General features: G+C 45.5%; 1 protein-coding gene across 1 annotated transcript; it reads right to left on the reverse strand.

The window, feature by feature from the left end:
- Positions 1–921: 921 nt before the first annotated feature.
- On the reverse strand, positions 922–27,341 carry LOC144119628 (cytochrome P450 3A41-like). Its single transcript, XM_077652201.1, has 11 exons — positions 27,289–27,341; positions 26,381–26,477; positions 24,873–24,925; positions 20,023–20,119; positions 18,771–18,890; positions 14,077–14,165; positions 4,490–4,635; positions 3,555–3,670; positions 3,003–3,078; positions 1,037–1,200; positions 922–930 (listed from the first exon to the last, which is right to left on the reverse strand). The coding sequence occupies exons 1-11, from the start codon at positions 27,339–27,341 to the stop codon at positions 922–924; spliced, it is 1,020 nt and encodes a 339-aa protein (XP_077508327.1).
- Positions 27,342–27,751: the final 410 nt, after the last annotated feature.

The following is a 27,751-nucleotide window of genomic DNA, read 5'->3' on the forward strand; positions in this document are numbered from 1 at the left end:
GCATTAAAGTCTTGATCCGTTTATTTTTGTGAATGTTTTCATGGTGAAGCTTATTCTTTGCCCCAAACTAGACAGCGAGAATCGCTTTTCGTTTAGCAACACTATGCGCCCACATTTCATGAAACGACATTGTCTTCGCATCCAATTTGCATCTATGAGCACAGCCAAAGACATCGATGGTACATGATAAGACAGCCTCCCTAAGAAATCAATTGGCTGTTTATTTGTGTGCCCACATTTTTTAAAGGTTACTTGAGTCATTCTACCACATGCAAGGTGCAAGTGATCCAAGGTTATTTTGATAGTGCTGTATTCACAATAAAAAAATCAGTTGAAAGACAACTGACAACAAGCTACAGATTCCCGGAATCTTCAAAGTTATTTCCTTGCTCCACTCTTCATGAAACTTAAAAGGGCTGTGAAGTGGGTTCTAATAAAGTGGCGGCATGCCTGGGAGATTGAAGCACGCCGCTTCACGAATAGCGTCTAGCAAGGATTTTTTTAAATGCTCTTTGTAGAAGCTGAGTTATCTGCAGTTAAAATTTGAATTTCAGCGTCTTCGCGCCTTTCCCTCTCCTCTCGTCACTTTTTTGCACGCTGGAAGGTAGGCGCTCCTTCGCCGACCCTCCCTCTGGGAGCGGAGCTTCCCGACCCGCCGGAGCTAAGCGGCTTATTGGCCGCGGCCACGGTAGCTGCCTGACGTCTGAAAGAATCCAACCAATGGCCACCTCTCACCTTGTCTACGCAGGTGCGGGGTACGGAGGATGGTGAGAGCATGAAAAAGTCGTAGCGAAGGGCTCGTCAACTTTGGCGCGTGATTGTGGGTCGCCTGCTGCGTGTAGAAGAGTATTATTTGGCTCTGGTTTTCATGGCAACACAGTGCAGTGATTAAATGAAAATGTGCTCTGTTCGGAAGGCGTTTCAGAGCCCCTTTAAGTGACATGAAACAGTAATCAGCTGAAGAGCTTTTCAAATAAGCTTGCTTTTCGTTTGAAAGAATAAGAAACGCCACGAAATACGCGGCAGGGAAACTCACTTTTTTTATGGCTTCTTCTATCTCTTCAACAGCTCTGTCCTGATACTCGGGAAAGAGTGCAAGGTTATATGCTGTAAACGTCAGCGCGATGCCGCCGCCATCGCTGCCGGCAATGAAAAAGATCATGACCTCGGCAGCCACACGCTTAATTTCTTCTTCTGAAACTGGAAATGAAAACATGCACGCAGTTCTGAAACTTCGCCCGGACATTTGTGACACAGTTTTGGCGTGCTGCCTTTGTGAGCTTGCGCTTTAACCTGATGTTTTCTTCCCTCTTTATTTTGTTGCTGGGCTATGCGAGTTACTTGCACATAGCAGGAAGCAGCGAAAGCCTCATAAATCAATGTTTTAATTTTAACCTTAACCACTCTTTGTACAATCTGTACCTATAAATCGCTCTCTATTGACAGCTGTCTTATTATCAGTGTCAGTCCCACTTCTTCTGCCGAGATGAAACTGAATTGGACGAAACTTTGCCACAGCATTTATTTAGACCAAAAGATGTCCAAAGCTTGCCCGTAACAACTGAGAACGCCTAAAAGCTTTAATCATGTGCTGTTCTTTTTTTTGGAGGGAGGGAGGGAACGGGCACTGGCAGAAACAGATTCCTGCATTGGTTCCAGCATTGGGAGGAACATATCAACGCTGTTAATGCCAAAATATCATCTGGATGCTAGTCTTTGTTGTAAATGTGGAGATACTTCGAAATTCATATATTGCGAATTTTCAATTTTGCATTAATTCACAGTCATTTATTATACTGTGCCGAAACTTAGGGATGTACGTACAAAAATATAACGATACCATTAGAATATTAGAGAAACGCGCGGTTAGAATAATGGCTCATTCTAGTTACATTGTTTCCAGCAAGCTCTTTTCTCACGTCTAAATTTAGTTTTAAACCATCCTGCTTCTGCTGCAGTTTCATACTTAAGCCGACATCACTCGAAATGCAACGTTTGGTAACAAAAACTCTCCTTAGTAGCAATATTTGTCGTCAACGAGTAACAGAATATGCTGATGTAAAAATATAGAACAATATACCCTCCACAATAAAACATAAGATCAAAAATTTTCCAACGAACTCAAAGAACACTATCTGCAGCTGCTTTCGCTCGCATGATTTTTTTTCCTTTATTCACACGTTAAAGGTGGAAAACTATATATGTTTACTTCGTCGAAACGTCACACATGACAATTTGTTCCCAAAGCAACACAGATTGTTGTTCGCCGTTAAGTACAATTCTGAATCAAGACCACTTTTTGCACCTTTTCTTTCGTTTTCTTGCGTATTGCATAACACAGTATTCTATGCTTTCTCTTTGGACGTCAAAGAAAATTTTAATGCGACACTGATTTTTTGTGTGTTTGACTGAAAAACGCAAAACTTCGTACCTTTTTATTTTATTTATTTTATTTTTGGAACATACTACTCACAATTGTCTGATCTTTAGTTGGGGCTGTAAAATATGTACTATTTTTTTTTATTTTGACTATTTTCATCAGTTTTTTCCTTTATATTTGTTGCCTACATTCTAAATATTCTACTTTTTTGTTGGACCGGTCACTAGACTTTGGCTATGGGTCCTGAAGGTTTGTTGAAATTTTCGAATATTACGATGAGAATAAAGATGATGACGATGTTGAAAAACAGGGACTGGATATGAATTCAAACCTATGCGTCCTTTCTGTGGACCAGTAGGTTGCATTTATTTTTTAAATCCGTAAACAGTGGCATTTTCGGCAGTCGTTGCAAGCATAGTATTCAGTCTCAATTTGATGAGTGCGCTGTCCTGCGTTTCTAGTTTGCTTTTTCTCGATCCCTCCGGTCCGCTGTTAGAGCATAATCTTTAAATTAACCACAAATCAGGCTAGTACGGAAGGTCTATCATACACTTTACCGCTGTTTTGCGCTGTGTTTCGCTTTGACGCTGCCTACCAAGACGCACATGGCCATTTTTCTTACCTGTAAATTTTACACCACTGCTTTTATTCGTTTCGATGATGGTGTCCAAGCAAAGCTGAAGGAAGTCGTTGTGCCTCTGCAAGAAGTATTGGTGTATCCGTCAAAAATAGTAAAATTAATAATAATATTCCTTCTTTAAAAACCACATTCGAGCACCCCTGGCTAGCTAAAATGCGCAGCTGTACGCAAGTTCTGCTTGTGAGTTACCGGTACATGCATGCGCTCTCTGATCACCATGGCCGGCAATGGCTAGAAATAAGTACATAGAGTATCACGTGTAAAAGGTTCACAAATCAAACAGCGCACTGGAACATCGCGGTAACGCAGGCTCATCCGCACACATAAAATTTTATAAACACGCAATGATGGATGCTCATTAACACAAATTAGTTTAGATCCTGATGACATAGATTAAACAGAAACAAAGAATACATCAAGCGCTATTAATGGCGATACATAACGTCGCAGGCTAACAGCTCAGGGAAGAGAAAACGCGCTGACGTGGAGTACTACAGGTGTACACCATGATTTATGCTGCACCTTCGAACTTACCTCATTAGAAGCAAGTCGTGTTTCCACCAACACTTTTGCGAAATCCTCCACTTGCTGTGACCCATACGTGTCGGGGAATTCGATGGGCAGCATTTTAAACACCCTGGACATATTGTCTACAGTAACAAAGAAATCAGTTCTACACTGTAGAATCTAGCCGTCGCTGTATTCAATAATTTGAGTGACACTATTACGCTATTTAAACTGCGCTTCTTTTCTTTCTGCCCAAAACAGTCTCGGAAATTCTCTCCTGGCAGAGTACGAGTACGTCACGTTGAGTATGCTAAAATGAAATTTTCGAAGAGGAGAAGCGTGCCTAGAGCACCTGTGAATTCCAATTGTCCCAGCATACTTCATCCAAGGTTTTTAAAAATGCTTCCTATATAGGCGGCTATAAGGTCATGCATAGAATGCCTTAGTAGAAGTTCAGGTATTAAAACCTGGAGACAGGGTATTAATTCCGCGTGCAGTCTTTAGGAATCTGTTTTATTTTGCATAATACCAAAAAGACTTGTTATTGCGCCCCCACGCCCGGGCGGATGCGACCAAAATTTTGCTTCACCTGAAGGAATGAAGGACAGAAAAACATTAAGGTGCATGAAAGCGTAAAGAGCTTTATTATCATTCTTGCCAAGCTCGGTACCTATTCCATTTCCTTTAGCGCCACACCTTCTGGAAACCGGCAATCGGCGCTAAGAAACCTGCTACAAGCCCTGCACTAAGCATTTGAACAATCTAATTCAAATCACCTGTGATTTGTTCACCTGTGTGAGGAATATTTTCAACTGAAACATAAATTACGGAACATTTAAAAGATGTTGTTTTCGCTAACAGTAAGATCCTGTTTTACCGATTTTGTTTCTTACTCCGGAAGGCTACTACGACCTGCACGAATATGGTTCGGCTGAAGAAAGTGGAATGAAATTTGCACTCACATATCATCAGGACCTTCCATCCACCACTAGTGCCAAAGAAACCGTTGCAGCAGGTGACGAAAGGATGGTTAGGAGTTTGATGTGTGTTCAGGTCGATGCCGAGCAAGAACGCCGCCATACCATCCATTGCGGATCTATCGAAGAACCTTTCATGGGGCCAAAAGAAGACAGAACGAATGCTAAATCACATGTAAGGAACGTCTAAAGCGCCACGGTTAATTTGAGTCAAAGCCTGAATTGAATTCACACAATAAATGCCTGCGGCTTATATGCATTTTCAAGTGCGCACCATTATGAGACGAATTTGTCATAGGCAGACTTGATATTAAATTAATATGCATAATATACAATAATTTTCCTGAAGCCTAATTTTAGCGCCTGACATTCCAAAGCTGTGGTCAAAACCGCATGCTATATGAGTGACATGCCTAGCTTTAGTGTCTTTAAATTGTAAATTCTCGGATTTTACCTTTCGTAGCGACACATGGGCTATGAGGGATGCCGTAGAGGAGGGCTCCGGAAGAACTTAGACCACCTGGGGAGCTTTAACGCGCGCTGATAGTGCGTAGCACCTTACTGTTTCTGAATTTCGCCCCCATCAAAATACTACCGGCGCTGCCGGGATCGAACCCACCATCTTGGGGTCAGCAGCCGAACGAAGCCCCTGAGCCATCGCAGGGGGTCAGTCTTGAAATTTTCAAGCACCTGCAGGTTCTCTCACCTTGTTTTTTTTTTCTTCAGAATGCTTTTGCTTCATTGACAGCGCCTTTCTGTACTTCTACAATCACTTTTGCTTAACGAGAATGCACATTCACAATCCTTACTTTTTTTTTTGCACTCTTTATAATTATTTGCTGTGGCACTAACAGAAGCCGTCCGACCGAACACGTTCTATCACGCCGATCCGTCTGCGCATGTGCGAGGAGACATACTGTATGCTTCCCCGGACTGCCTACGCGCGGAAAGGCGGAAAAAAAAAGTAAAAGAGAGAGCGTGTTTTTTAATAAACATGCTCTATCACCTCTTTCGCGTCGTAACGCACCGTTTTCCGCTTGGGGCAATGCGCGCTTCTCGCTCAGTTGCCGCCAAATATCGCAGGCCGCACAAACATTTTGATCATGGGAGGGCATAGCAACCGTCGCACAATAGGCGGTCAACTGAAGAGCGCCGTAAGATTAAGGATAAAGGCGGGAATAAAGGAAGGAAGAGAGAAAAATGCTTTGTAGTGGAGGACCTTGGATTAATTTCGACCACGCAAGGTTCTTTAACGCGCTCTCCCATCGCTCATCTCAAGAGCGTCGTTTCCATTTCCCTCCATACGGCACTCGGCAACTGCGACTGCATCGCACAAGCTTTCATACACAGTCGACTCTTGTTTGAAAACCAAACACAAATTGAGAAGTGCAAAACGGAATGTCTGTTGCGCACTGCCGACAAGCGGGTTTCAGGACTCGCCAACCACATCTCTACTCAAGGAATCGTTGTACTGGGTTTCCACAGAAGTTTCCAAGAAATTCTAGACGCGTGCCGCACTGCGAAATTGCAGAGGTTTCAAATCACTGAGCTGAGTAAACATGATTTCGGACTGCTTTAGTACACCCGCCCCCCAAACCAAAATATATAATCCAGGACTGCTGTATCCATACCACGGATCCCGTGCATACGTCGCTCCTATTACCAACAACAAGAACCCTCATAAACGTAAAGAAAGACGATCCGCCATGTGGAACACGATTCTTCTGATATACGGAGACAGTACGCAGGAGACCATGGGTCTCTGCACAGACGCTTCACCTATACACAGGGAAAACGCAGGCGTATCGACCGTCGATAACCATCCGTACACCCTATGTGAGACCACGACGGAGCCATCCCTTCTCGAGGAAGGCGCCATCGCTAGACCTATCAAACATGCTCTTCAGACAACCACACAACAAATTTGACAACCCCTCGCCGTTATCCCAAAGTGCATGCCGCGACTATATTGAAGAAAAGACTAAAGCATCACATGGTGCAGTTAATAAATTCTCCGCTTAACAGACTCATCTTACTTTCCGCATTTTCCGGGCTCTTGGAAGGCCTCTTCCCAAGGAAATGAGACAGTTCTTGGATTAGAGCGAGCTCTCGAGCCGGGCTCTTCAGGTAAATCAGTAAAACCCCACGACAACGCACGCCGAGACATCCGAGAGAAAAACGTCTCGCTCTTTCCAATAGTTAAAAACCAAACACCTCAAGGAATCACAGCTTCTCTTCCCCTCACCACAAAAAGACCTCACAAGACACAAGGGCACAACCCTGCGAATGCAGCAGACACGTAGCTTCTCCACTCTGACCCTCAGCCACCGCATGAGCCCCAACACAACCGACTGTCCCCGACTGCGCGTGCGCAGAACGCTCTGAGGGCGCCAGATGGCGCCACGTGACCGTCGTCTGCGTACGCGCCTGCCGCGTGGAGACCAATGAACGCGTACTCACTGATCACGTGTCAATATGTCAGCGGTGCTCGCGTTGCGGATCACGCTATACTCTAACTCTGTATTAGGTTCGTTTACATGGGCCCTAAAGGAGCGGGGCGAGTCAGGCGTCGGCCTGAGCAAGGTCCCCTCTGACTCCACGACTTCGTGTTTATATGAACTTGAATTTAGCGAGTCTAAAATTGGGGCACCTGCAGCGACGCCCAGCGTCGAGCAGTACAGTGCGAGCGTGCAATGACAGCCTCCAAGTTTGCAGTAACGCCACGGTCTTGGAAGCGCGACGGTGGCGCAAGAGTAAAATACGTTCGCTTTTATCACTCGCTGTCGGGGAGACCCAGCTCAACCCTGCTGAGCCAGTTGAACGAGCTTTTTGGCTCTCCAAAACCAATAAATGTGCATTCCCTGCTTTACCTGACTGTTCTTAAAGGATTAGCCAAGCCCAGCAAATTTTCGGCGTTATTTGTACAGCAGAAGAGTGAGTGAGTTCAAGCTCGAAGCGTGTTCGCTCTCCGCTTGATTTCGAAAACCGAGCTGTTCTGTCTTTTCTAAAGGGCGGAAAAGCGTGTGAGTACCTGAACAATGTTCAGGAAGCTTTTGGAATTCGAGACAGGTTGAAAACCACAACCCTAAAATGAAAATTTCATTTTGTCTTTTAAGAATTTGGTGGGGTCTGCTGCCACCTGGAGATAACAGCGCCATCTGTGGCAGCAACTACTCATCACGTTTCGAGATTTCGTGGGGTCTGCGCTATCTGTAGCAGGAACTCGAAAACACCAAATCTCGCATTGAGACTTGTAGCGCCATATACAATAGCATTATAGAAATAACCACCTGTCACATGCTAAAGATGACGTCACTGTCCAATATGATGGATAGAGGTAGGACAATGTGAATATAACGTCAGGGGACGAAATGGCGACGTAGTTTCGGTTTCTCGAATCCACGAATACGGCCATTAAAATTGGTTGTGCCCTCTCAGCCCTTCCTCAAAAAATATCCTGTAACGGGTAGGAAAACTGTCCCGTTACGGGACTGCTATATATGTATACATTCGTTCTGCTATATATACTCCAACAACAACGGGTACCCATCCGGGGACGGTTGTGTACCGAATTTGGGAGGCAAATTAAATACTATGGGTAGTGGTATAGAAATAAAACGACAATTAAATAATAGGTAAACGTTGTATATATGCAATCACTAATTGAAGCGTTACCATATCACACCGCAAGCCGAACTCTAGGCCCACCTTCACCCCCCCCCCCCCCGCCCCCCAACGAAGCAAATTCCGGTTGGGGCGTATCTTGAGGTGGTGTAACTCAACAACGGGTAGAGGTGCACCGTAATTTCTCCGGTAGATGGCGCTAGGCGTTGATTGTTCCGATAGGCGGCGTACGTGCACGCGTAGCCGAGCATGGTGGCAATCCACCCTGTTTCAAATGGTATTACATTCCGTTTCTCGAGACGAGCGGTCCTGTTCGCGTGCACCCTCGGATCCTCACAGCTTTGTGACTTATTAGTGACTTTCAAGATTCGTCTGTGGTCATCTGTGCGTCAGTCAATTCCAAGAATCACACCATTATGGGAGCCACCGAAAGTGAAGAGAGAGCGAGAAGATACAAGGCCATACATGTTCTCAAGTATACGGGAGTAGAGGCTAAGGCTCTATCGTACCTGGTCACTCCGGCGACCTTCGGCCGAGGCGTAATTCACGGTATCCCCGTCGGCATAGCGGATTCTGAAGTGCTCAGAATACTAAATTGCTCAGGTAACCCGACTATTGCATCAGCCAGGAAGCTTGGAGAAGAATCTGGAACAATTCTTCTGAATTTCGTGGAGGAGAAAGTGCCGTGGACTGTAAACTTCAAGTCAACTCCGCTGAAGTTCCGCCTCTTTAAGAAAAATATCAAGTGTGCACAACCTTCGCACGTTTCGGGCATAGGGCGGACGTGTGCCCGAACCCAAACACACGCAAATGCAGGAGATGTGGCATAATTAATCCTCTGAGCGATCACAACTGCACTCCTAGGTGTGCACTGTGCCTGGAACAGCATCAACTGGAGGACAAGAATTGTCCAAAAATCTACAGGACTCCGCACCTTGTGCGGCGCAAGCAATGGGAAAAGCTGCGAGAACAAATTAACCTACCCAAAGCAGGACATATCCTCCGTCTAATAGGTTTGAAACCCTAAGAGCAACGTGGGGAGGGCCTCCCTCAGTCACGCTCGAGAAGCAGATCGCAATCGGCCGCTAGCGGAAACATGGTCGTAAAGATTGCTATCACGGGGAAGACTGATTCAGACTCCCAAGACAAGCCGAAGCCAAAGCCTAGGCTACACAAGACCCCTTCGAGGACGAACGTTGGGCAAGGCGCAGCGAGAGGAGACCCGGACGACCCCTGGGGACTGAAGATGCAGCACAGACAACCAAGCATGACGGTAAGCTCTTCCAGGTGGCAGGGCAAAGCCTAGAGGAAAAACTAGATCAGTTGACCAGGGAAAATCGTATGCTACTCATGAAACTGGAAAAGATTGAAAAGGAGAATGTAGAGTTAATGCTGGGGGTTAAGCATTTAGAAGAGCTAAATTTAACGGGACCCCTCCCGTCGGCAAGTGAGGAAGAGGAGAGCAGAGAGTGAGGCCCTGCTAGTAAGAGGAGGGCTAAAATGATAGGGTTAGCAAACTCGGACAGGCACGGGGCAGACATGAGGGCCCTGAAGGAATCGGTAGATAAGAATGTAGAAAGGCAAGAAAGCTTGCAAACCAAAATTAGTATTGAGGGAAGCCTATGCTGGCTCATGCGCACGCTTCACGAGGAGGGGGCCATAGGAGCATCTGGGGGTAGACACAATGGCGAACAGAAATAAGAGCTGGAAAGCTGCCGGCTGCGTCGTCTGGCAATGGAACTGTCGGGGATACCGGTGCAAGAGGGGGGTCTTGCAACAAATATTTACTTCACATGAGCTCCCCCATTAGTGATTGCTCTCCAGGAGACCAACACGCAAAAGGCTGGTCTCAAAGGCTACAGATGCTTCCCGAGTTCCAAAGGGGCGAAAGCCAGAGTTGCCACCCTGTGCGAGCATAACACTGCGGTCACTCAACATTCTATGGACGGGGAGATAGAGGCGGTTCTAACTGAAATTCACTCCGGCAACCAGGAAAGGAAGAACCATTTTTGTACTTAACATCCATAGCTCCCCTAGGCAGAGGGAGGCATCCTTCACCCCCTCTTCAAAAAGGCACTTAAAATTGCTGGAAATAGCAAGCTCCTCATATGCGGGGATTTTAATGCAAGCCATCCGGAGTGGGGCTATAACACTCACTGCACCAAAGGAAAAAGGCTCCTAGAGGCCATCCTAATCAACGGGATGTCTATCTTAGCGGACCCGACGGCTCCCACTAGATCTGCGAACAGCATCAATAATGACACGCCACTAGATCTTACTCTAGCACATAGATGTGGCAATGTGGAATGGAGGAACACTGGAGAGAACTTCGGGAGTGATCATTATGTGCTGGAGATCACCATTGTCTTCATGCGAAGGGCTCCCAAAATAAGCAGAAAAATCACTGACTGGGATAAATTCCGAGAAATTAGACCATCCCGGGAAGTTAAAGCTTGGTCTACTCTCAAAGCATGGCAGAGGGCACTTAATAAAAATCCAAGGGCAGCAACAGATACTATTCAAGACACCCTAGCGGTGCCCCTACTACTGTACAGTCAACTAGCCAATCTCCTGAGAAGGAAAGCGGATCTGGAAAGGGAAGTGAAAAGCCAACGATGGAATCGCAATATTAGGAGAGAAATTGCGAGACTGACCAAAAGCATAGAAAAGCATGCCGCTGATCTGTGCGAAAGGAACTGGATGGAGATGTGTGATGAACTTGGATCTAATATGAGTCTATCCAAAACCTGGGCCATTCTCAGATATATGATTAATGCAACCAAATCCAAGAATGAGACCAGGCTAAATCAAACCAAAATCAAGCATAACTTTAAAGGGAGTAATGAGGGCTTGTTAGATAAGAATCGCAAAACTTATGTTTGTCAAGACCCAGGCTCTCCACTACCGGAATATGAAGGCGGGGAAAATAGAAGTATTGATTCTTCGTTCGAGGTTGCAGAGGTGCGGGCAGCGTTACAGGACCTGAAAAATAAATCGGCTCCAGGTCGTCACGGCGTCACCAACACCACTCTGGAGAATTTGGATTATAATTCTCTTTTATAACTGAGCTAATGAACAAGATTTGGAACGGGGAGGACTTACCGGAGAAATGGAAAGTCTCTAAATTAGTACTTATCCCTAAGCCAGGAAAAAGTCTTGATCTAGGCAACATGCGACCCATCTCTCTGACATCTTGCTTGGGCAAGCTCATGAAAAAGGTGGTGCAGACAAGAGTCTCGCGCTACATGGAGAGCTTGGGACCCTGTCCTGTTGAAATGGTAGGTTATAGACCGCGTCTTAGCGCACAGGGCGCTATGTTAAGGCTAAAACATGATATACTTGATGATACCGATGGAACTAAAGGGGGCAGGGTAATCTTGGGGCTGGATCTTACAAAAGCCTTCGGTAATGTGGAGCATAGAGCGGTCCTTGAAGGCCTCAGTGAGGCTGGAGTAGGCATCAAGTGCTTTAACTGTGTCAAAAGATTCTTAAGTAATCGAAATACTACTATAAGCTTTGTAGGGCTCTCTTCAAAGCAGATTGGGCTCGGCAATAAGGGGACCCCTCAAGGTTCAGTCCTCTCTCCAATGCTCTTCAATTTTGCCGTGAGAGGACTGTCCTACAGGCTAAATAAAATTGAGGGGCTAAAGCACAGCATTTATGCCGATGATGTAACCATTTGGACAGCAGGAGGAATGAACGCTGACATCTCATACCGGCTGCAGGCAGCGGCAAAACTATGCTCTGGAGAAAGGGCTTTCCTGCTCCCCTCAAAAGTCTGAGATCTTCTCGCTTAATACCAAAGACCAGATGAAGAAAGAGACTCGATCGCTTCCCTCACCTATGCGGCCCGATAGAGGTTGTCGTTGGGGGTAGGTTAGTACCCAGTGTTGACACTATAAGAGTCCTAGGATACTTTCTCCAGACGAACGGACGTAACACAACCACTCTCAAGAAGCTTAGCACCTATGTCCCCAAGTTATAGGTATCTTTAGGCGGATCTCCCTCAGAAACAAAGGCCTGCGAGAGCACTGTCTCCTGAGATTAGTACAAGCATTCATAGTGAGTAGGATTGCATACGTGGCTCCATTTCTGAATCTTAGTCAGCAAGAGGAGGAGAAAGTAGACAAGTTAATACGAAATGCATAAAAAAGAGCTCTCGGCATCCCACCTAACTCCTCAACGGAGAAACTGCTTAGTATGAGAGTCCACAATACCTCTGCGGAGATCGCCAGGGTAGTAAGAGAAGCGCAAATTTGGAGGCTTAGCGCCTCGATAGCAGGCAGGCAGATCCTCAATGACCTAGGGGAGAGCGAGAGGAAACCCCCGTGTACTGCAGAGCTGATCCTCTTAGACATACGGAAGCATCTCAAAATTGCCAATATGCCTAAGAGCATGCACCCGGAGCATCATAAAGAAAGGAGAAGACATAGGGCTCGAACAATAATGAACAATCTTGCCCGGGACCCGCCGGGTAACATAGCCTTCTGCGATGCAGCCTCTGGGTCCGATGGCGCCTCCGTCATTGCCGCCGTTGATGGGAATGGGCAGAAAGTGACTGTAGCATGGATTAACACTAGGAATGCGTTAGTGGCAGAGGAGGCTGCTATTGCCCTAGCGCGCGTCAGTACCAAAGCCAAGATCATCTTGTCTGACAGTAAGGCAGTTGTTCACAACTTTTGTAAGGGGGTGGTCTCCAGTCAAGCCGCCAAATTACTAAGAAGATACCCCTCAAGCAGAGAGGTATCCCTCATATGGGTTCCTGTTCATGAGGGAATTTCATGGAATGAGGCTGCTCACAGCTTTGCTCGAGAATTATACATCCGAGATTTTCTGGAAGTGCCCCTGAGTGGGAATAAAGACCCTCTCGTAACGTATAAAGAAATAATCGAAACACCTAGACTGGATAGGAGAACACTCTCACTTCCGGATAGGTCACTCACTCCAAAGGAGTGCAAGGCCTGGAGGAGGCTTCAGGTCAACAGATTCTTTTCGTACTCTATACTACACGATGAAGACACTGGGGAGCCTGAGCTCTGCAGTGGCTGCCACAGAATGACTTCGCAGAATCACTTAATTTGGGAGTGTCAGGATTCTCCTGAGGTTAAATCACAAAGCATCCCGGACCTTGCCACTTGGGAAGAGCCGATCCGGAGCCACCACCCGGATCAGAAAAGAATCCTCATCCGTCAGGCGGAGACAGCTTACTACAAGACTCTCCGCGGTCTTTGGAGCTGAGAGCCGACTGGGAGGCACCCCCTCCTAATTGCTACGCACCGACCGTGAGGCCCCATGATGACGGGAATAAAGTTCATTCATTCATTCATTCATTCATTCATTCATTCATTCATTCATTCATTCATTCATTCATTCATTCATTCATTCATTCATTCATTCGAGACGAGCGGAGCGTTCTTCTTCGCTTTCTTAGTCTAGTAAACTAAACAGCTAACGCTCGCTACTTCAACGTCTTCCAGACGATGGCGTCATTTTTTAGACTATGCTTTTTCTTAATTATGACGATTACGTACTCTCGCTTTGATATCCTTCCTAGAGACTCGATCGCGCATAAAAACTTTATGAAATCTAAAGTCATGGTGAAGAATACCGCCAGTAACACATCCTAACTTCATTAATAATTTAAGAAACTTCATAATGCTGTAGAACGCCAGCCCCAAACTCACTATTATGCTTTGTTGTAACGCGTGCGGATTATGAGTAGTATTTTTCAGTTATCTATCACTTTTTTGCCTTCGTACTTTGCATTCTCGCTAGCAGGTAATTCTTCCTCATCTTATATTCTTCCTGTACTGGGAGCGCGCATTTTATGTACCCTGCGCTGCGCAAAATTTCGTGTTCCATTGCATCCGTGCATGACCATATGACATATACCATCAACTACCCCGAAATTTCCCCAAAATGACTCAATTCTTTTCCGGAGACTTCACCTCTGAACTTCCACCACGTTTCTTTGCCTCGCTTCTTCAACAAAGTGAAGGCGCAGCCGTTCTGTAAGCTCCACGAACCTTGGAAATATCTGTGAAAAAAAATAAAATTATGAGTGCTCCGCTGAAGTGGCATGATTCGGTGCATGAAGCGGAATGTTCAGCTCTACTTGAATGCACAACATATTCACGTTAGAACCACACCTACAGGTAAAGTTGATTGTCAGGTATGCGTCGGTTTCGGGGCATATTCATGCGGTATAATAAGAGGTAGAGCTCAAGGGTTCACCAGTAAGATTGACACCATAAATGAAAAACACGATGTGTGCATGGCAGAACGAATTAAACAAAACCTATATTGAAGAGTTACACCGAGTCCTTGAGTGAGCATTTTCGCAGTGTTTAAGAATATCCAATAATAATTTAGAGCGCTAAGGGATAGTGGTTACCAATACAGGTATACAGCATGGTCCCTTTGTGACTGCTATTAAGCTACGGCGGCGGCTAGAGAGCATGTTAATTAAAAGTACTGCGCAAAATAATACAAACACGGCTGAGAAGGGCACAAGAACGGGCGCAGACTCGCGACTGGGTTTATTCAGAAGTTTATTCAGGGTTTATGCAGAGGGTTTATGCATGGTTTATTCAGAAGTTTATTCAGAGGTTTATTCAGGGTTTATGCATACTTATACCTTCCACACCACCATGTCAATCACTAAGCGCAAGCCAGAAATCTGGTTTCTGTCTCATAAAGTCTTATCTAGGTATCATTCACGCAATCATCTCCTTTGTTCCTTATGAAGAAAGCCTCGGCAAGTTCACGCGCCATCTGGCCACGGCTACGCCTCAAAATCCTCGTTTTCGGCAGCAAAGGCAGGCATGGTTTATCACGCGTAGCCAAAGGGCATGCGCTACAGTGTAAGGGAAGATTAGACCCTTTTCCGGTCTTAACTGAAAGCTGGTGTTTCCTCAGCTGGTCGTTTACACATCGGCCTGTTTGACCGATGTAAGCTTTTCCACAGGTTAGGGAGATTTTGTAGACAACCCCCTCCGAGCACCTGACGAGCACAGTGGTGTGGCGCTTCTTGCATTCTCGCACGCTCCTTTCTCTGGAGGCAGTCCGAGGGCAGAGTGAGGCCAATTTGCGCGGGGCGGAAAACACCACGGGGCACCGTAGCGATTGGCTACGTTCTTCAAGTTGTGTGACACCCTGTGAATGTAGGGAACAACCGTCGGCCCTTTTTTTTTTCTCGGACGCGATCTTCCTGAGGTGCTTTCGCTTTCAATCTCTGTAGTAGCTTTTCCGCCACAGCGACCACGACTGGAAAAGGGAACCCAGCTTTCAGCAACCTACCAACCTGATTGTTAAGGTTGCCTTGCGCCAGGTGGACAAACGACCTCTCCAAGGCTCCCCTCAGGCAGAATGTACCAATGACCCGTTTTACCGTCTTGGAATGTGCGGATTCGTATGGAAACAGGTCTCTCCGGGCTTGTGACGAGTACATCCAGCAAATGTGATCTGGCTTTAAAATCAGGTTGATATCTAAAAACTGCAATCTATTATCGTCAGGTAATTCGTAGGTGAAGGTTAGACCTCTCCCGTGTCGTTTAAAAACCGAATGTTGAGGTTGCCTTGCGCCAGGTGGACACACGGCCTCTCCAAAGCTCCCCTCAGGCAGAATGTACCAATTGCCCGGCCCGTCTTACCGTCTTGGAATGTGCGGATTCGTATGGCAACAGGTCTTTTCGGGCTTGTGGCGAGTACATCCAGCAAGTGTGATCTTGCTTTAAAAACAGGTTGATATCTAAAAACTTCAATCTATTATCGTCAGGTAATTCGTAGGTGAAGGTTAGACCTCTCCCGTGTCGTTTAAAAACCGATAAAATTTCTTGCACGGCGCCCGTGTGTGTCAAACCGGGTTGATCTTTAAGAAGAACCATTTAGTCGTCCATGTATTTTAACCTTAAGAACAAACTTGTCCAAAAACACCAGATCACAATGAATACTGCCCAAGAAAATGTCAGCCAACACAGGTGCCACACAAGAGCTAATACAAATACCCTCGCTTTGAACCAGGACCTGGTTGTCAAAGGTTCCAAAGGTTGACTCGAGATAGAATTAAAGTAGTGACATAAAGTTGTCCTCGGACAAGCCACTGGTGTTTTGAAAACCCATGACCCCATTATCTACAATGTATGAGCTAACAGCACGAAACAGAGCATCATGTGGTATAGAAAAGAACAGGTTTTCTACGTCAAACGAAACAGCGTATCCCACCGATGTTGAACCTTGTAAGAACGATACCACATCAACCGAGTTCTTTACCATGAAAGGGTCTGGTACCTTTAAATACTTTAAGCACTTCAGGAGAAAAGAGGTAATCACCCCTTGCCAAGCATAACTTTCACTTACATCAGGCCGACTGTTGTTCCCTACATTCATAGGGAGTCACACAATTTGAAGAGAGCAGCCAATCGCTACGGTGTGCCGGTGGTTTTTTTCTTCCCCGAGCAAATTGGCCTCACTCTGCCCTCGGACTGCCTCCAGACAAAGGAGCATGCGAGAATGCAAAGAGCGCCACGCCACTGAGTTCGTCAGGTGCTAGGAGGGGGTTGTTTACGAAATCCCCCTGACCTGTGTTAAAGCTTACATCGTTCAAACGGGCCGATGTGTAAGCGACCTGCTGAGAGAACACCAGCTTTCAATTAAGACCGGAAAAGGGTCTAATCTGCCCTTACACTGTAGCGCATGCCCTTTGGCTATGCGTGATAACCCATGCCTGCCTTTGCTGCCGAAAACGAGGATTTTTAGGCGTAGCCGTGGCCAGATGGCGCGTGAACTTGCCGAGGCTTTTTTCATAAAGAACAAAAAGATGATTGAGGGAGTGATACCTCGATAAAACTTCATCAAACAGAAAGCAGATTTCTGGCTTGCGCTTAGTGATTGACATGGCGGTGTGGAAGGTATGAGTATGCGTTGTTCTTCTGAATGAACCCAGTCGCGAGTCTGCGCCCGTCCTTGGGCCCTTCACGTCCGTGTATGTATTATATTGCGCAGTACCTTTACTCAACGATGTACGACCGACTCGCCCAACAACATGCACTCTAGAGAGCACGCAAACGCTTTTAGTTGTAGTACGTAGCTAATGTTGAAACTATCGCAGGTAAGCTCCACCTCACTGTAATGACAGATTAGTAACTGGCCGCTGGTAAGAAACAATTGCCTAAACATTTAGAATTTAGATTGTATCAGTCTGCTTGTCTCGGCGAGCGAACAAATTCTGGCCAACGATGGCGCGCCAGTGCGAAACCGCGGGGCGGAAGTGAGCGTGGAGCCGCCTGCGCGATGTCATATCACTCGGAGACGTACGCGTCATGTGTCCTTTGATGTTGTGCCCGCGATGGAGCAAAATTTTGTAGGGAGCGGGAGAATTGTGCCACTGCGAAGAGGATAACCGCGTTTTTGAAACTCAAAATATTCATGTCACTATTCGGTACCGTCATCTGTAAACCTGAAATTATAGTTAGGCGCCTAGCTGTGCTGCTTAAAAGGGGAGTTATTTCAGTTTAAGTCAGCTTGCTTACTGGTTACCATAATTCTGTTTTAATTCGTGCACCATTGACAGCGTGTGAGTCCAGGATACGGCGGCCACCATTCGAGGGAGGTGAAATGCAAAAATGTTCTTACGCTGTGCGATATCAACGCATGCTATATAACCCCGAGTTGTTGAAATTAATTCGAAGCCTATGCGCTGGCGTCCCTCATACCACCGAGCAGCTTCGGGGGGTTTAACCTCGTATACCACGTGCCACCACAGTAACAGAGAAAGCGGTCCTTCACAGCAAAAACTGCAGTTTCAAAGGTTAGCGATATCTTCTGCTGGAATACCGGGTGTATAACCAAAATAATCTGACAAAATTCTGTCATTGAGGCATTACCTATTGTGATTTCCTAAGCATTACTGGGATATTTTAAACGTGTAATTTTAGGAAAGCAGTACAATCGAGAGAGAATCTGTGCGAACATGGTGATTATTATGGTTAGCTCTTACTTGCTGCGGACTAACACCTATAGAATGCTCCTTATGCTCGCATTAACTATTTCCGGTGACCATGTACTATCAGTTAGATGCACCAAGATTCGAAATTCCTGCAGTGATTTTGAGTGTTTAGTACCACATCGAACATGATGACAGATGTATGCTTTTGCAGCTTTCCTGGTATTTACTTCAGTAAAAAATTTCTCGCAAAAGGAACAGATTTTTCACACACCTTCGCATACCCGCATACCGCACACTCGATACGAGTTTTTATGAAGAGGGCTTTATGGCTAAAATGTTCAGCATTATTTGAGTTTACAAAAATCTATTGAACTGTTTATACTTAAGTCATGCTTCTTGTTTTATGTTCAAATGTTCACATTTTCTCATGCGGCATGTACACTGAATGTCATCGATGCTACCAAAACACAGCGTCGTGATATTTCAAAGCATCCTTAAGGTTCTACAGCTGTAGGAAAATTTCTCCGATTCTATGGCCAAGATAGATTCTATTTACCTACGAACCGCTAATACAGCTGTGCAGTTTCCGTGTGTTTCTTTTGTGGTTGGAATCAAGATTGAAAGCTATTTAAAACTGGCGATTGGACAGTGCTCTGCGTCATGAGTTTGCAGCTATTTCACCATAGGAATACCGACCAATTTTATCTTGCTCGGGGTGAACGCTGGTGACAGCGCCATCCGCTCATTCTTCCATTCGTGAGCAGGCATGTTGAACAGCATCTTGTCCCACAAGGCATTCCCAGTTACCTTGTCCTCCTGAAACACGCAACAACCAAGGAAGAGTAGTTGACTGGCACTTAACAGACAGGTCTTGTACAAAGTGATTGTAGACCTTCGTCATGGAAAATGGCAGCGCAAAGAAAACGAGGACGACATCAAAGAAACCATAGAAGAAGCGCTTGACCTGTGGTGCATGTTTCTTCGATGTCGCCGTCGTTTCCTGCGCACTGCCATTTTCTATGGTGATTGACCGACTAGCCCACACGAAGGTATTAACTGAATATTCTAGACATTCATGCAATGTTCCGACAGAAAACAGAGTGGCCTGGAACTTGGAAAAGGTTAAACAGCGTTCATAGTTTGCTCACAAACGCTGTACATAAAATAGTCATGGTAAGTAAGCATTTTCCCCCAATGGACGTCCTGCAGTGAGGAGACGGTAACAATCAAGCAATGCACGCAGTCATCTAAACTGATGTGAGAGTTACAAGGTCGCGATGCGTTCGAGGAAACTAGCTATCTGACGATTCACACTAAAACATTCTTACGACGCACCTAGCCTGGAAGTGCGATTGTGTTGCCATGCCTAATATCGTGCGGCACCGAAAGGAGTGCACTGTGGGCGAGCTCAATAATCACATCGTGACTTTCAACCGATCCCAACGACAGACGTGTCAAGCGTCGTTGCCATTCTCTGTGCTGTTCTCGCGTGCCATCAAGCCTTTGACAACTTTGTATTCGTAAAGTTTTTTTTTTAGAACAAACTTTATTCACTGTAGAGTTGGAGCCTTTTGAGGACCCAAGTACTACAGTGCATACAAGGAGCAAGGAAGTATAGCTATTGTGAACGCTCTAATATCTGAATCATGAAGAAATGGGTCATGAAAATTGCTGCGTTAAATCGTCACTAGTTTAGAAATGGAAGTATAGAAACGCCATTCACCACTGGTAGACAAACACGTAGCTAGAGATTGAAAGGAACGTCTCAAACTAAGCGATCATCATACAAACACACCGACTTGCCTTAATTCATTCGTAAAATTCGCACTCTCATTGTCACGCAGAACGACAAAATCGGCACTGTAATACGTGAGCGCGTTTGGCAGCAGCCACAAGCGACTTTAGAGAGTGTACGCTTGAGGGCGCAAAAGTGACCTTTGGGCCTTACCGTCCTGTCAACGAAGGACTTGGCATCTTTGGCACAGACAATGCGCAACACGTCCGGATCTCCAACTACGAGGCAAGGAACCAACCCTTGATAGGACCTGAATTGTAAAGAAAAAAAAAGAGAAGGCGTATGCTGCACGAGATATTTTTTTCCTAAAAAAATTACCGATTTTCTCACGATCGGAACTCCTCTTGCTAAAATTTCTAGCCTGTCTACTATCAAAGCCCCTGCTGCGGCGCCAGCGCAAAGTTTACAAAGTTCTTTGGCCTCAGGTCGCTCAGTCATTTGCTCATGCAGGTAAGCGCCAGACTTCTCCACTGTCACGCCAGTCTTCACACGCAAAGCTGGAAAGTTTCTTTGCGTACCGTTGTGAGTAAAAACAAAATGACGGATGCTTTAGCGTGGTTAAGCCAAATGCTAATAAGGAGCGCTATCTCCGGTTTTCGCTTTGATTTCGGTTCGAGGCTCGGTTTTCAAGGGCAAGCAGGCTTCAGACAAAGATCGGCCAAATCGGTTAGGGGGGGGGGGGGGGTGCTTAGTGCTGGCGTGATAAAACTGGAGGAGACACTTAAGCTCCGCCTTAGGGGTATGACACGATAGCTTTAATGGAATAATGCCCCTGTACGGTGAATTGGCCATTATCGGCTCCTCATTCACACATCAATGGGAGTTCTCATTGCACTCCTTGCGCAGTGGTGCAGCGGTTAAGCGTTGGTGGTTGTGGCGGTAAAAACATTTATTTACTATGTACAAGCAGCTGTTTGGGCCCAGTGCCTATGGCCCAGGTTCTCACAAATCTAGGTGGAGCTCCTATTCCGGAGCCCCAATGGCGTCTAGCGCCGCTCGCGCCCTGGCGGCCAAGGTCCGTTGGGACTGCAGGTCATGGCAGCTGAGCAGCGCCGCCTCCCAGGCCTGCCTAGAATGGTGGGATATGAAGGATTGGGAAGGGTGGGAATTGGAAGGGCAGGCCCAGACCGTGTGGAAAACGTCTCAGAACATCGCTCCACACAGCCTGCAGCCACCATCAAATTCTGGATTGAAGTGTTTCATTACTGCCGGGCACAGCATTGTACCTGCAAAAATTTTGAGAAGGAGCCGTTCGTCTGCTCTCCGGAGACCCTTGCAGGATTCCGGAAAGCGACGATGACTGCCCTTATAATATGTAGTGATGTGTTTGAATGTAATTATAGAGATAGGGTAGGCTCGGATTAGGCTTCCAGATGAAGTGTGAGTGCGCCACTGCAGTGCAATGGCGGGTTCTGCTACCGGTGGGGCTTGTGTGACCCAGGTTGCTCTTCCTGAGCGACCTCTCACAACCAATCAACAACTGAACTGCCACCTGCCACGATGCACAGCTTGCTCACAATCTGGTGGGAAGGTTGCGATGATGTCAGAAGGTCTCTTGACCTAGGTGGCCCATCTGCTACCTTGGGGTGACCACCTAGACGGGCAGACATACAGACCGCGGGGAAATTAGCAACCGGAATCGGAAGCGAGCGCCTCTATCTGCCCCCTCTCCTCCTCCTGAACTAAGAGTAGCGGCGTCGGCTGAGCCGTGATCGCTGTGCCATTATCAAAGCGATCGCATGCCCTACAAAGCGCGCCTTTTTGAAAACCGCGTCGGTAGAAATGAAGATATAGAAGAAGTTAGCGCAAAACTTAGACGAAGACAGAGAAGAAACACACAAGACTACAGACAAGCGCTCGTCTGTCGTCTTGTGTGTTTCTTCTCTGTCTTCGTCTAAGTTTTGCGCTAACTTCTTCTATATCATGCAAAGCCAACTTGCCCGACAACACGCTCTTCAGAAATGAAGAGTTTGCCGTTCACTCGTGTCGCAACAATGAGGTACAGAAACTGGCAAGACGACTGAATCTGAATAAAAGATGACTACTTCCGTGGCGGCGACGAAGCGGGGAACTAGACTTATTAGGGCAGCCATGTTCACTCGCGGCTATGTTAGGTCGAAAAATCAAACATTCGGACCCTACATTGTCTTCCTGGGGTCTACTGTATTACGCAAAATGAAACCATTAGACTCGAAAGTGCCTAAACATGTTTATGCGAGGCGCGTGGCAGTTAGCCATTAAAGTCTTAAATATCGCAGAAGGCCGAAATTTTGGATTTTGAAAATATAGGTATGCGGCAGGAATATCTGCAGTTATGGTCATAGACTTATTAGGGCAGCCATGTTCACTCGCGGCTATGTTAGGTCGAAAAATCAAACATTCGGACCCCACATTGTCTTGCTGGGGTCTACTGTATTACGCAAAATGACACCATTAGACTCGACAGTGTCCATACATGTTTCTGCGAGGCCCGTGACAGTTAGCCATTAAAGTCTTAAATATCGCAGAAGGCCGAAATTTTCGATTCCGAAATATAGGTATGCGACTGGAATATCTGCAGTTATGTTCATAACTGTGAAAAGACGCAGTAGTAATATTACTAAAGGGCACGCTACATGAAATTATTGCATCAACTTTGTGACCACCATGTTGTAAGTACAGAAGATTTGCGCTCGCTACGGATCAGGACCGCGAATAATACAAATACAGCCTTAGATATCAGAGACGAGGGGAAAATACGTCATGAGGCATGGCTTCCGAGATCGGGCGTAAATGCAGGGTTTGCTGAACCTGCCTGAACACTGCCACGCTGCCCGCACTAGGAGGCAATTCATGCGCATTATGAGCGCTGTTATTTCTCTGGACCGCGTCGTGGCGCTGAACCCTCCCTCGCGCATACCGATTCCAGCAGCATCCTGTGGGGCGTCGGAGTATGCCGCATTTTCGACAGTCGTCGAATGAAGTTGCAGCGTGCGTTATTCGATCTTCATGCCAATTATCCGAAAAGTATTCTAACACTTCTAAATATGTTCGATTCGTTTCGAATAGTTTTGAACATGAGCTACTGAATTCATTTTACGAATCGAATAGGAGCACATCTGACTCGCTGTTAGAAAATTTTGAATATCCGCACGCGCTACCCACATTCATCAGATTTTTCCCTTCAGAGTATTCATTCTACAATTGCTTAAAAAATTCGTGGTTGCTAATTGCGTACAATTTCCATTTCCTTCAACCCTGTATATTATAGGTGCTAGGTTTTCGTTTGTGCTCTTCTGTATATCAGTGTTGTCTTTTTCAGCTTGTTTTAAGATGTTCTTATTTTGCTAATATTCAACATAATTAATCAAGTACGTTTAAATGTTGCATTCTGTAATATCAGTGAATATTTTTTAGTGTGTTAATCGTCTGCCCAATTTATACGCGTTCAATGCACGCAGTTAACAGCAGGGGGTCCCTCTGAAAGTTTTTACTTTGGAACCTCCTTCTGTAATAATTTTATGCATCCCTTAACTGTGTATACTCAAAAAAATAAGCCTGGAACCTGAAAACCCTACTGATTTTGTTTAATTACATTAGCAAAGGGCCGACTTTAGGCAATTTCGCATAATTACAGTTCAAGCTTCCAGCTTAAAAATGCAAATTACCTGCTTTTGGATTTTAAGCCCCTGTTTTCAATCTTAATTAGCTTAATCGCCGCAAAGTTTTTCTTTATTTTTTAGACCTTAGTCCCAGTTCGTGGAACTGGGACTCTGCTTGAAAACATCGCAGTGTCGCACGAATATTGCGCTCCGAGTTGCGCATAGATTTTCCGTTACGTAATCTTGTGTTAGTAAGCAGTGAAACATGTTGCCGCATCTTCGAAATGTCAGACATGTCCCCGACTTGCAGTCTAGGTTCCATCTCTTACAGGCAGACTAACATGCGAACACTTATGACACAGGCCGTTAAGAACATGTGCAGTTTTCCAGTTTCAGTGCTTTAACGAACGGCACCTTTGATGAGTCCGCGCGCCGCCAGATAGCACCGGTTGCTCAGGGCAAAACCCCCGTATTTTTTTCGGTGTATACATGGCATGGAAATGCTGGAAGATGTTCTAAGTAAACCATCGCATTAAATTAGTCGCGTAAGAAGTTCCCACGAATCATGATGTGCCTCCATAGAAGCACTGCGGGGCTTTCCTTGGCGTAATAAAAGCACAGCTTGCATGGGTATTGTGACCCGCGTGGGAAGTATGCTTTGAGACATTGGCTCGAGTGTGAGATTAAAGCAGCCGCAGCAGCTTATTGTCACGCCTTCCTTGTCGGAGAATACCACCGTAAGTCAAGCGCGCTTGGCTGATGGAAGGCCAAGTGTTTCCTCTCATATCTGCTCCTTCTGTAAACAAGGCGAGTTATTGCAATCGCTACCACCTTGATTACAGGCAGTCGAAAACAAAGCCCAAGCGTGTCATACCTGACAGCACAGGCTGGAAAGTCTACTGACCTTTTTTTTCTTTATTATTCGCTCCTGCGAGTAGCCGAACCTGGCGATAACCTCAATGGTGTCGAGGGGGCTCTTAAACCTCCCTCTTCTTTCTCTTATTCATTCTTCGCTTCTGTCGCGGCGCGGTGCAGGTGTCTCTACACAGAACAGCACACTGACCTCGCCTTGACTCACTCCATAACCTCCTCCTCGCTCTTATGATAACCTCTGAGCGATAACAACATGCCCAGCCGCCGCTAATGGCGGTATCGGAGAACCATGTGCTATAGTAACGATCGTTGCCATTGCACGGCTATCAATTTTGTTGTTTTTACACGAGCAAGATTTCTTAGGTGAAATGGTCAGACGCAAGTACTGCTTATTACACTAATTGCAGTTGTTAAAGTACGTAAATGACGAGTCAAATATTCTTTTCTCTGCAAATTTTTATGCAGTTCAGAATGGGAGGCCGAACTGCTTCGAGTAGCGTTTCCTACAAACCGCGCCATGCGCAAACTTCAGGGATTGGATCTACGTACCCGTAAAGTTTTCCATACTTGCGATAGTTGTTCCGTACAACTTCTGGCAATGGCTGCAAAAGATGCGAGGAATGAGCAGGGAACTGGTATAGGCTGGAAGAATAAGTAAGGTTGGTGAAACACCGTGCTAAATTCTTAAATGCGCATCGCATGCACACTCGACACTGACAGCTGCCGTTGGTATAGCATGCACGAGCATTTCGCTCCCCACCATGCTCTTAGTTTACGGGCTGTGTTGTTGCGAATTCTACTTCTAACTATTTGTATTTTTCTTAAGGCTACCAACTGCAACTGAAATCAGGACCCCTGTAATGAATTCGATTCATCCCAAAACTGAGGCAGTAAGAACTGGGGGCTTCCAGGGGATTCATGAACACTAGATTCGTGTCAAGATCACAAGTTTCAAGGGTTATTTCAAAGTCATGTTCGTAGCAATAGCCAAGAACTTGTCCTTGAACATCTATCATATTACACGTGAATACACAAAGAAAAGCTCGAAGAGAAGGAACAAAGAAAGTAGAAGAAAAGAAAAAGAAAATGAATATATCTTCTGTTGAATGTTACAAGCTGTCATTTTATTCTCTTGTTCCTTTGTCCCTGCGGTAGCCTTTCTATAGAATCCTCGAGATTAACTTGGTAACATATTTGGTCTGCACGAGGCGCGGTTAAAGACCTATTTTGTCGGCATTTAAGCCCAAAGGAGACCAGCAGCGGGTCTCAGGAAGGCGTGCGCCTAATAAAAATGTGGCGGATACCTGGCGGCAAAAGAATACAACCCTGCAGCTGCCGTCTGCGGCGCCGTTCGCAAGCAAAAGCATTGATTCCGTATGCTGTACGAATCCACTTGACGCGAATCCACACTGTACTCTTCTAACAAGGATGATTACACAAATATTTATAACCGCTATTAAACGATGTTTTTGTCAGTAAGCGAACATTAGGAAGTTTTCTGGACCCACAGGCCTAGATAAAAGGGGGTCGAAAAGCAGAGAAAATTCAGGCAGACAAGTCTTCCCAACTGTACTAAAAAACTTAAAGCTACTGCTCTGTTCATCAATGTTATTGTGGAGCCATTCGTTTCGCGTAATAATGCTCTCTTGCATATGCCGATGTGCCCGGAGGATATTTGCTAAATAAAATTAACAGTGATTCTGCGCACATCTACGATATGAAGAAGTTTCAATCCATCGCTGAATGTATGAAATTTGCTTACTAATTCCCTTTTCCCAAATAATGCTCACTTTTTTTTTTGCTGAGACGTACCCCCGTCGCAGAATTATGGAAGGCACTATTAGCCACAAAAATGGATACCTTCGCCGTCTTTGCAATCATACTGAAGTGCATATGTGGAGCATAATTGCTATCGTGCTAATTACAGAGTCCACCACTAAGTATCAAGCAATATATGTTGGATGCAAAGAAAGAAAGATTTTCCAACAGAGTCACCAGCAACAAGCTTTTTACAACGAGTGCTCATACGCGAAGAGAAATGAGGGCCAAAACCTCACCTTGGTGAAGGTGTCGTAAAGCACTCTGATGTATTCCGTCAGCGACAAATAAGGGACACTTTTTCCTTCCCAAAAACTGTATGTCTTTTTGACAATCCTGCAATTTAAATCCACATGCATACGGTAAAAGAGCCGTGCACGAAAGTGTGCTTTGATCGATATTTCACAGTGTCAGAAAGCTTTGTGACAGAAAAGCCGACAGTACGCTAGCTTGTAGGAAATGCATACGTCACTGACAGTTGCAAAATGGCTCTTAAAATAAGAAAAAAAATATATTGTCGCGTTGACATGGGTCTGGCGAGAGAGAGTTATGGAAGTGGAAACTATATTCTGCAGAGAAAAGCATTACAGCTATTTAGTCATTCCCGCCAGAAAAACCTTTCACATCTTTTTTTTTTTTGCGATAAGTAGATTACTGAGAAGAAAACTATTTTATTTCTTCATCAATAACAACAGTTTACCACTACAGCTGAGTTAGTCCAAAGCGAATGGTGGCAATGTCTATTAGGTCCACCCTAGCGGCAGCAGCTTTCTATAATTTGATAATGAGTCAGCGTCCTAGAGAAGGGAATGAAATCTTAAACCATATCTTAAAACCCGGGTATCGGTATTGCGTAAGTATAACGTGTTGTCAAGTTAGTTGGTCCAATACTTCAGACATGGTAGTTGCGCGAAACACACAAACACACACGACACAGGGTATTCCGCTCTAGTGTAAACCATGCGGTGGGCGAAACGTACAAAAAAAAAAGAAACGAACAAATGATTGCGGTAGCTTATTTTCAACACATTTCTCTTTGTCACTAGGTCAGCTAGGAAGCGTTTCACAGACTTCCGAGCGCATAGATACTAAATGTGTAAAATATATTGCTGGGACAAGCACAAGATAATGAGTATACATGACTTACCTCACAAAATAAAGGATAATTACGGTGACAAGCAGAAGCACAGCAGGATACATTCTGATAAAATGGCCTTGAAAGTTCGCCTCACCTATCGCATTGGCTCTAAAGCTTGTCCATATGTCAACCTCAGAAAATTACAAAACTTATTACAGCCTTTCGTGCACTTACGGTACCACAGGAAGCCTAGTGACTGTCTTTTCCCTAGACACTGTTCGTTGTGAAAGAGCGGTTCGAGACTCAGTACTGAACCTCTGTGTTATTATCAGCAAGAAGAGGGAAGCACCTGTGGATATCAGATAATCGCCTCTGCTTCAAGATCGCGCTTATCACAAGTTGTATGCTTCAGAAAAAAAATAAAAACGAATGGCGTACCTTTAACAGCAAGAGGGTTCGTGCCCTCTTATTACGCCACCATACGTGTTTATTGTAACGCGATAGTGTTAAAAGCCCTATTGGCCAGAAAATC

The sequence above is a fragment of the Amblyomma americanum genome, chromosome 2 (genome assembly GCF_052857255.1).
Source record: "Amblyomma americanum isolate KBUSLIRL-KWMA chromosome 2, ASM5285725v1, whole genome shotgun sequence".
NCBI classification, from domain to species: Eukaryota; Metazoa; Arthropoda; class Arachnida; order Ixodida; family Ixodidae; genus Amblyomma; species Amblyomma americanum.